At 34.2% G+C, this 10,552-nt stretch overlaps 1 protein-coding gene across 1 annotated transcript; it reads right to left on the bottom strand.

Moving 5' to 3' along the window:
* Positions 1 to 7,949: 7,949 nt before the first annotated feature.
* LOC108476275 (protein SENSITIVE TO PROTON RHIZOTOXICITY 1-like) lies at positions 7,950 to 10,289 on the bottom strand. Its single transcript, XM_017778439.2, has 2 exons — positions 10,089 to 10,289; positions 7,950 to 9,582 (listed from the first exon to the last, which is right to left on the bottom strand). Exon 2 carries the CDS (start codon positions 9,554 to 9,556, stop codon positions 8,081 to 8,083), a length of 1,476 nt encoding a protein of 491 aa, XP_017633928.1. The 5' UTR covers positions 9,557 to 9,582; positions 10,089 to 10,289; the 3' UTR covers positions 7,950 to 8,080.
* Between the last annotated feature and the right edge of the window lie 263 nt (positions 10,290 to 10,552).

Here is a 10,552-nt window from a genome sequence, read left to right on the forward strand (position 1 = left end):
CCGAATCCAGTTTTAGTGCAACCAGAACCGGGAAAGGAGTTTGTGGTGTACAGTGATGCATCCTTGAACGGGTTAAGATGTGTGCTCATGCAAGAAGGCAAAGTTATAGCCTATGCCTTGAGACAGCTAAACCCACACAAGAAAAATTACCCGACCCACGATTTGGAGCCAGCGGCTATAGTATTCGCATTAAAAATTTTGAGACACCATTTGTATAGTGAGAGATGTCGGGTATTCACTGACCATAAGAGTTTAAAGTATTTGATGACTCAAAAGGAGCTGAATTTACAGCAACGACGATGGTTAGAGTTGATAAAAGATTATGAGTTAATTATCAACTACCATCCGGGAAAGGCGAACGTGGTCGCTGATGCATTGAGTAGAAAATCCTTATTTGTTTTGAGAGCAATGAATGCCCAATTGGTCTTGTCAAAGAATGGTTCGGTTCTAGCAGAGTTAAAGGCTAGACCGACGCTTCATTAAGAAATTTGTGAAGCTTAGAATAATGACGGTGAATTGCAAGCCAAGAGAACTCAGTGCGAATCGGCTGTTGAATCAAAATTTTGTATTGGTACCAACAGTTGTTTGATGTACCGAGACAGAATTTGTGTACCCAAGGATAATGAGCTCATCCAGAAGATTTTACGAAAGGCACATAGTAGTTGTTTATCTAGCCATCGGGGTAGTGTGAAAATGTACAATGACTTAAAGAAAATGTACTGGTGGACGGGAATGAAAAGAGACATCTCTGAGTATGTTTCTAAGTGTCTAATTTGTCAACAAGTGAAAGCTAAACACCAAGTACCTTCGGGTTTACTTCAGCATATCATGGTTCTCGAGTGGAAGTGGGATCGGATTACTATAGACTTCGTGATGGGTTTATCGGTAACCCCAAGGAAGAAAGATGCTATGTGGGTTGTGGTTGATTGACTAACGAAATTAGATCACTTTATCCCAATACGTACAGACTTCTCATTTGATAAACTAGCCGACGTGTACATTTTTGAAATTGTGAGGCTTCACGAAGTGCCCTTGTCGATTGTTTCAGATAGAGACCTGAGGTTTACCTCGAGGTTTTGGAAGAAGTTACAATAGGCTTTGGGAACAAAACTGAATTTTAGTATAACATTTCACCTGCAAACCGACGGTCAATTGGAGAGTGTTATTCAGATATTAGAGGACATGTTATGATGTTGTGTTCTCGACTTTCAAGGTAGTTGGGAAAAGTATTTACCACTAGTCAAATTCGCCTACAACAACAGTTATCAATCAAATCTAAAAATGGTGCCTTATGAGGCTTTGTATAGGCATAAGTGCCAAATGTCTTTATATAGAACCGAGTTGAGAGAGAATCACATTCACGGGATCGACTTAGTCAAAGAGACTGAAGAAAAGGTTAAAGTGATTCATGATTGTATAAAAGCCGCATCGGATAAAGAGAAATCCTACATGGATTTGAAATAGAAGGAGATCAAGTTTTAAATCAGGGATAGAGTGTTTTTGAAAGTATCCTCGTGGAAGAAAGTCCTTAGATTCTGTAGAAAAGGCAAGCTAAGTCCGCGGTTTATTAGACCTTATGAGGTAACCGAGAGAATTAGGCCAGTAGCATACGATTAGCCTTGCCTCGTGAGTTAGAGAAAATTCATGATGTATTTCATTTATCGATGTTGCACCGTTACCAATCTGACCCCTTACACGTGATTTCACCAGAAGAAATTGAAATAAGCCTAGATATGACCTATGGTGAAGAACCGATTAAGATTTTAGATTGAGAGGTCAAGAAGTTGAGGAATAAAAGTGTAGTACTCATAAAGGTTTTGTGGCATAGACAAGGAGTCGAGGAAGCCACGTGGGAACCTGAAGAGACTATGAGAGATCAATACCCGAACTTATTCACCGGTAAGACTTTCGAAGACGAAAATCCCTAAGGGGGATAATTGTAACAGCCCAGTTTTGAGGCCTAGTCAAAACAGTGGCTTTGAGACCACTAATCTGAGGTCAGAAAAAGTATTTTATTATTATTTTAGATTTATAACATGTTTATATTAGTGCATGAAAATTTTGGTGTAGTAATTTTAACGTTTGTGAGCTTAATTGCGAAAAAGGACTAAATCGCATAAAGTTTAAAAGTCTTAATTTGATAACTAAGAGTGTTAAATTGCCATGAAACTTAAATTGGGGGTCTTTAAAGGGAAAATAGACCCTTAGACTATATCTTGGTCGACCATGAGACAAAGGAAATTTAATGGTCAAATGTTAGGTATTTGATAACATAATATGTGATAAAATAATACCCTAAAAGCCTAGCCATCATCTTTTTCCTCCATCCTTTCTTCTTGACCAAAAATATCAGCCATTAGAGGGGTTTTTGAAGCTTGAGATTTTAGCCATTTAGTCTCTCTACAAGTAAGTGATTTTGATGATTTTTCTTGATGATTTTTGCAATTTTAGAACCCTTGTAGCATGAACTTAATTTCAAATGAGGGGACTATTTTGAAAAATAGTTGAAAGCTTAGGGTTTTACCATGATAATGTTCATGTTGTTTTCTGAAATTTTATGGAAGAAAATGAATCATGGTTGTGAAATAAACAACTTTTGTGAAGAGATTTCTCATGAAAACCTTAAAAAGGACAATTTTGCATAAGTTGTAAAATAGGTGATAAATATGTGAAATAATGAGAATTTTGGACTTTTTCTAGTATAAAAAGTAATCGTCTAGGCTTAAGTATGAAAAAATTTGATAAAAATCGATTTTCGGATCTAAGGGTAAAATAGTCATTTTGCAAAAGTATAAGGGCAATTACAAATTGTTGAGTACCTAGATAAATAAAATGATTAAATTTGTGAATTTTTATTATTATAGATCAAGAAGTGCAAAATTCGGGCCTAGACCGGGGGAAAGCAAAACGAGTGGACTAAGCCGAGCCAGTCGTCTACATTTTGTAATACGAGGTAAGTGGTATGTAAATAATACAACTACATTGTTATTATATGCGTTTGAATTGATATGGATTAAATTGCTTATTTGTGGAAATAATTATGCATGATGAACATTGAGATAATAAAACTCCCGTTTGAACCTTAGGAAATAAATCGGATATTCATGTCATGACATTCGGGTTAATTGTATGCTAGTGTAAAACATGTCTAAGACATGCATCGGCTTCGAAATGTAAGCCAGTGTAAGACATGTCTAAGACATGCATCGGCTTCGAAATGTAAGCCAATGTAAGACATGTCTAGGACATGCATCGGCTACAAAATGTGTCAGTGTAAGACCATGTCTGGGACACGGCATCGGCACGGATATGTGAGAGTCAGTGTAAGACCATGTCTGGGACATGGCATTTGCATTATACCCTATGTTTGAGGTTTAATGAATATCCAATAGCATTCCGAATGGTTCAACGGTGAGAATTTCAGTTTAAGTTTAACGAGAAAAATATGACCATGTTGTGAGTGGTATGAGATGAGAGCTTAAGATATGCTATATGAATTGTATTGGATAGCGACAAGTAAGTTGCGCTTATGCTTACTCTTGTATTATGAGCATGATGATGAATGGCAAAGTTATTGTTATATTTATTTGCATGCAACTTACTAAGCTTTATGCTTACCCTATTCCTTTCCATTATCTTATAATGCCGCCTAATTAGCTCGTGGATCAACGGTCATCGGAGGCATCTATCAATAGAAGCACTTGGTATAGTTAGATCTCTTTATTTTGATTATGGCATGTATAGGACTCATTGATTTTGTTTTAGTGTCTCATTATTTTGGGCCAAATGTGTTGGCTTTCTTTAACATTTGATTCATTTTGTACAAGGCCATGAAAAATGGCTAATATTGAAAGTTATTATATGAATGTAAAGTAGTCTTTCATGAATGAGGAATTGTTAGTATGGTTGAAATATATGAATTGTATATAGACCTTAGTTATGGTTGTTGCTATGTTGTGTTTCAGGGTGGCAAAGGGGCTTGGTAGATAACCCTATATTGTCACACGAGTAGACATACGGCCAACCCCATGGGCGTATTGTCCAGCCATGTGTCCCCTGCACGTAAAAATTTCAAGTCAATATGCATGGTATTAAACACACGGGCAGAGACACGGCCGTGTGTCTCAACCGTGTGGAGAACACGGCCTATGGCCACTGGCGTATGCCTCGGCCTTGTGTCTTAAATTGGATGCTGAGGTCAGAAACTGAATGTCAAGGTTTTTAGACACGGGCTAGGACACGAGCATGTCATGGTCGTGTGAGGGACATGGGCCAAGGACATGGATGTGTGTCAGGCCGTGTGAGAACCCCTCTAGGTTCAAATATAGAATATAATTTACACGGGTATGGGACACGGGTGTGTCCCTAGGTGCCGTGTGTGTCACACGGGCCATCAGCACGGCCATGTCATAGTGGCCATACGGGCGTGTTGCCCATCTACACGGGCCTGTGCATTGTTTCAAAGGTTATTTTCCTAGTGTTGGTTAAAGGAATCGAGTTGATCCCGAGTGGTTTTTAAGAGATATTTGGGGTCTCGTAAGCCCATGTTTAGGAGTTTTTAGCGAAGTTTGAAAAATTTTTAAATTTTAACGAGTTCGTATGATCTGACTTAGTACATATGTATGTGATTTGTGAATGGTAATGCCCCATACCCAGTATTGATTTCGAACTCGGGTAAAGGGTGTTACAGATGTCTTGCCTTGGGCATCAAAGCTAATAACTCCCAAAAGATAGAGACATAGATGTGACTAACTAGGCTGGAAGTACATCAGACTAAACCCAAAAAAAATAGATCTTAAATCTGTTTATGGATTTATTCATTTGTGACGTTCAAAATGTGACATACCTAAATACTGAGTGGATGACGAACTATTAATGTGTGACTCGTATAATTTGATGTAAGTAAAAGCTTGAGTTTGAATAGATAAGGAACCTAAAGCTGTTGCGTTGGGTATACGACTTCTACAGTATGTAGCATTATTCACAACTGTGGAATTCATAGCCCGAGATATGGGTAAATGATATCCACTTATTGGCATTACATAGTTGATGAAAAGTAAATGTGGCGACGAATCGTTTATCTTTTTGATGAATGACTTGATTACTATTTGATAGTAATTGACTTTTCATGAAGGAAAATGTAATGGCTACCATGAGATAAAATATGATCATATTTGGAGAACGAATTTATCTTAAAGAGATTAAAGATATCCTATAAGGGTAACACACTTATGACAATGTCATTGGACAAGCATTGATCGAGTTGCTTTCGTAATGGTATGCTATTGGGGAGAGCTCAATTACGATACTATAGTAGAATGACTTCATGATTAAATGAGTTTATAATTAATGGGCGAAAATTTGAAACTTAATTATAAATCATTTGAGCCATAATCGCATAGGTCAAATCGATCTCTCTCTAGCTCGTTAAAATTAGAAATGAATTGCATGTTGAATCAAATGAACAGAAATGGATAGAAATGGTAAAAATGGAGAAATGGGAAACATTTGGAAAAGAATGTGGCTTTTTCCAAAATGAAAATGACCTAAAAATGAATCTATGGTTTTCAAATTAAATAAAGTTTGAAAATAGAAATAAATCATTTAGTTATAATGAATCTGTTGAATGTAGAAATATTAAATATAGTTTGTCATAGATTCTTTTACAGTAAAGTCGTATGATTTTAATGGAATTAGAATTGAGTTGAGAAATTTATTTAATTGAGAAATTAATTTATTAATTTAAGATGTTTATTTTGAGAAATAGAAAATAATATTGGGTTGAATCGAATTAAAAAGTACTGAGCTAAAAGTCTAGGAAATACTTGTAATTGGACCTGACATGAAAAAGGCCCAAAAGCCCTCATGTTTAGAGAAAGACGAAAAACCTTAATTTGTTTAACTAAGGTTGTCGCCCCTTACACTCCTAATTAGACTAGAAGATTGTTTTTCTATTTAAAATATACTTCCACAATTAACTAGGTTTTCACCTCTTCTCTCTATAAATAGATGGCACTGATAGGGCTAAATATAGGACTTTGAGATATGATTATTCTGCTTGAAAATATTGAGTTTATTCTCTAAGAATTAATTCTATTATTTGAAATAATAATTCTTTCGGTTTCTATTAAGAAAAATTTTGCTTTCACATTGAAAGTAAAAAAACTATTTTTAATTTTGTGTCTGATTCAAATCGTTCGAGCCCACACTCGAGTGGAAAAGGTCATTCAATTGAAAGTCGAGAACGATAAAGATCCGATTAGCCAAAAACATATGTGTGATTTCAGTAACAGATTTATTATTACAAATACCACAAATTAACTTAATTTTTAAAATTCTAATTTTCGTTGTGAAAAAACCGTTTTCATTATACATATTTGAACAAAAATGCATTTAAAAAAATATATTTATGAACAATAACGCTAAACTTGAATTCTGAAACGGATAAAGATACATTTAAATATATATTTGAACAAAGTCATGTCTCACAAATTTACAGCATTAAATCCTAGTTAGTGCACCGCCCGACAGTGGCGGAAGTCCCAATAATTTTGGACATCTACTCTTAGAATAGGTATTTATATTTATTAAATAAATTAAATTGACCTGAAATTCTTTTTCATTATACATATTCTTATTTAAATCAAATTAAAATATTTTCTCAAAATAAATTAGTTTATTATATTTTCTCTTTGAGGTTATATTTAGGGTTGAGAAAAACTCGATTCGAATAAAAAATTTGAAATTAGAGTTATCCAAGTCAACTCGAATAAATAATTCAATTTTGAGTTTGAGTCGAGTTGAATTTACAATTTGAATAATTTAAATAACATATTGGTATAAATATACTCAATTTTGAAAATAAGCAAATTGGTCTCTCTTAACAAAAATTACAATATAATTTTCAAAATTCAAAATATTTATAAAAATTGTAAAATTTATATTTTAAAATAATTTTAATTTTTTAAAAAATTTAAAAATATATAAAGAAGGTTAAAATTTAATTTTTTCTAAAATAATAATTTTAAGAACTAAATGAGTTAACTAATAATTTACGTTTATCATACTAAAGTATCTTATTTTTTAATTATTCTACTTTGAAAAAATTCTAAATATATATAGTTTCAAATTTATGTACTCTAACATATAATTAGTTAGACTGTAACAAGATTTTAGTTTGACATGTTTAATTTTTTAATTTCACTCGATTCAACTCAACTTGATTTGAAATTTGAAAAAAATTTCAAACCAAGTTAAGATAATAAAATATAACTCATCAACTCGATTAATTTAAAAAAAAATCACTCAATTCGATCCAACATTAGCCCTTAATTAAATTTATCCAAAAATCATTAGAGGTGAGCCATAGAGATTTTTATATAATAATATTGATGTTCTTCATTTTGATTTTGTTGACTATTCATTTTCCAATTTCATTGCATGTGGGACAAATATTTATTATTGTAAAATACCTTATTTTCACCCACTCACATATACCATAAATACAAAATGAAAATATATTTTAGTGCTCATGAAAGTTAAGACCTTATAATAAAATTAAATTATTTACTAGACAAGTAATGTCACCAACTATGATTCAATGTAAATATAAATATAGATTAATATAATTTAATTATATTTTAATTTGGTGAAAATTTTAAGATACTTCTATTGCAAAAAAAAAAACTCGAAAGTCTAGTAATGTTAATGAAAAATTTTTAAATCATATAAAGAACATTGAACATAAACAGTAAAACAAAATGAATAATACTAAAAAGAAAATTAATTATAGCTCTGACAAAATAGAATGAGTTTAAACATGCACTAATGCATACTAGTGTCACAACATGCACACACCTCATGATCAAAATGTGCACATCTCAAATTATTTCTGAGTTTAGATTGAAATTAATCATGTTGAATATTTAGGTTTGGGTAAAACTAAGGAATTTCTCTTCAATAAAAATATCATTTTATTTAAATAAGTACACAGGGGTTGCCTGACCATACAAATCTAACACAAACTAATAGCTCCCTAATTCAAGGAAGAATACAATCTAGTCTAGTCTACCATCAATATTCAAGACCTCTCAACATCATTATTATTATTATTGTAACCACACGCTCCTGAAAGGAGAAATGCCAATGAAGTCTCCGAATCATCGGATGCCGGTCGAGGGAACTCATGAAACCCACCAAAGTTACATGTCTCAAAGTTCAATGGTGAGAAATAAGCAGCAGGATCATCAAGGCTGCCTTTGACATCCACCCCATTTTCACTACCAAAGTTGAAGAAATTCATGCTTCCGACCACATTTGTTGCTTCACTGCCATCTCCAGGGTCAGATGGGGCAGTGGGTCCTTTAGTTTCATCCAAGGGAATTGCTGGAGTGTGACCCTGGAAAAGAGCTATGTGACCAAACAGCTTATCTTTCCTCGAAAACGTGGTGCCGCACGAACATAGCCATTTATCTTTACCACAATGCTTCTCATGAGTTTTGAGATCAGCAATCACTGAGAATTTCTTGGTGTGGCACCTGCTGCAGATGTAGCTCTTGTCACAGTGGGATCTCTTGTAATGGTTTTTGACACATAAGATGGTTTTCAGAGGCTGGAACTTTTTGTGATCCTTGTTCCTCTTGCAACCAGCAAAAGGGCATGAATATCTCTTAATAAGAGTTGGTTCAGAACTGGATTCTTTATTGGGTTTAGCTAGTGCTGCTGGTGTTTTGTACTCATCACCATGCCCTCTCATGTGCATCCTTAAATTGGCATCTCTTTTGAATCCTTTCCCACATATAGTGCAGAAATGAGTATGGGGTGCAAGGATTTCTTCCTTTTCTAACTGCAATATCTCATAGGTGCCTGGGAAAAGATTCTCCCCTAATTCCTCAGCATCTTCCTCATCTTTCATTTCATGTTCCTCCATTACATGATTCTGCTGCTCCCCACTGTTACTACTAACATCGACAGTGTTAGGCAACTCAGGGACACTGTTCCCACCACCATTTTGTGCCTGAAACTGTGGAAGAGATGCAGCGGGTGGTGGACCACAAAGTGTATGATGCTTAACAGATGGAAGGAGACTACCAGCAGTAGATATCAACTGAACTATAATCGAAGTGAGAGCAGCAGTGATGAGCTGCTGTTGCTGAGCTACAAGTTCATCTGGTTGCCCCAAAACTCGACCCCCTCTCCCAATGATGGAATGCACCAGACCCTGAAGCTGATGGATCTTCTGCTCCAGGAATGACAGATTGTTTAGCATTGCACTTGGATCCCAATCTTGGACTTTGCTGGCTTGAAGCAACTCATTCATGATAGGGTCAGGGACCTTGATTTGGTTATTGGGGTTACATGGAAATGAAGATTTGGTTTGACAGTTTGGGTTGAATCCCTGGAAAGGAGGTTCAATCCTGGTGCTGTAATCTAATAGGGAAGGATCTTCCCATTTCTGCTGCTGATGGTGTGTTGTGAAATTAGTAAAACATGGGTGGGGGTGTTGTTGAGGATCTTTCTTTTGATGTTCAATAGACTGCCTGTCTCTATGATCCATTTTTAGGCCTTCTTACTACCTCAAAGCTGGAAAAACACATCACCAAAATATTCAGCAAGATTAGTATTGTTCTGACCATAGAAGTACTCAAATTTTTAGTATAATCACGCAAGGAACCAAGATTCAAACTCCCACACCCAAATTTACTCATAAAACCCACCAACCTCCTTTCTTTTCCACTATTAAATTGATTTTTTTTACCTTTTTCCTTAGAATTGCAGAAAGATAGGAACTGGTTTTCTATATTCAAAAAATCCCATAACTATTTTCCTTAGAATGAACTAAAATCATAAAAACTCATTTTGGAATTCAAGCAAGAGCCTTGCTAAAATCCCCTTAGCCAAATATATTATATCAAATCAAAGAAATGAACGGTAGCAGAAACAGGTGAAGCAAATAAACTTGAAATCAACTCATCATTCTGCTAAATACCCAGAAAAGAAAAGAAAAGAAAAGAAAAATCAAATTTTTAGATCTAACAAAGGTTTAAAAATTAAAACTTGAAGAAATAAAAAGAATAGTAGAGACATACCATATTCAAGATGAGGTCAGATGTTGTTAGTTTCATTCATGCTTCTAAAGAGGCAGAGAAAGAAAAAGGAAAGGAAACTTAGGGTACCCAAATTTATCAGCAAAAATAAAAAAAAGAAAATTACAGTTTTGGTATATTGGTAAGTGGGACAAAGATAAACAAGTCAACCCCATCAATGAATCAATCTTTGATAGTTTGATTTGGGTCAAATTCCTAGAAGGTCCTTATGTTATAAATATTGAATCAAATTAGTCTATTTATTATTAAATAGATCAATTTAATCTTTATACTATTAAAAATAAAATAAATCTAAATTATAATAAATTTATTTTTTTATTCTAACTTGACCTTATTTAATTTTTTAAATAATATAAAAAATAAATGAATCCATTTAATAATAGAAATATTCAATCCATTATGAAAAAGCTTGAAAGGGGGATTGGGGGGCAAACGAGAGTGGAGGC

This window comes from Gossypium arboreum, chromosome 3 (assembly GCF_025698485.1).
Source record: "Gossypium arboreum isolate Shixiya-1 chromosome 3, ASM2569848v2, whole genome shotgun sequence".
Classification (NCBI taxonomy): Eukaryota; Viridiplantae; Streptophyta; class Magnoliopsida; order Malvales; family Malvaceae; genus Gossypium; species Gossypium arboreum.

Coding starts and splice junctions, on each gene's coding strand:
- LOC108476275 (XM_017778439.2), bottom strand. CDS start 9,556: ATGGATCATAGAGACAGGCAGTCTATTGAACATCAAAAGAAAGATCCT.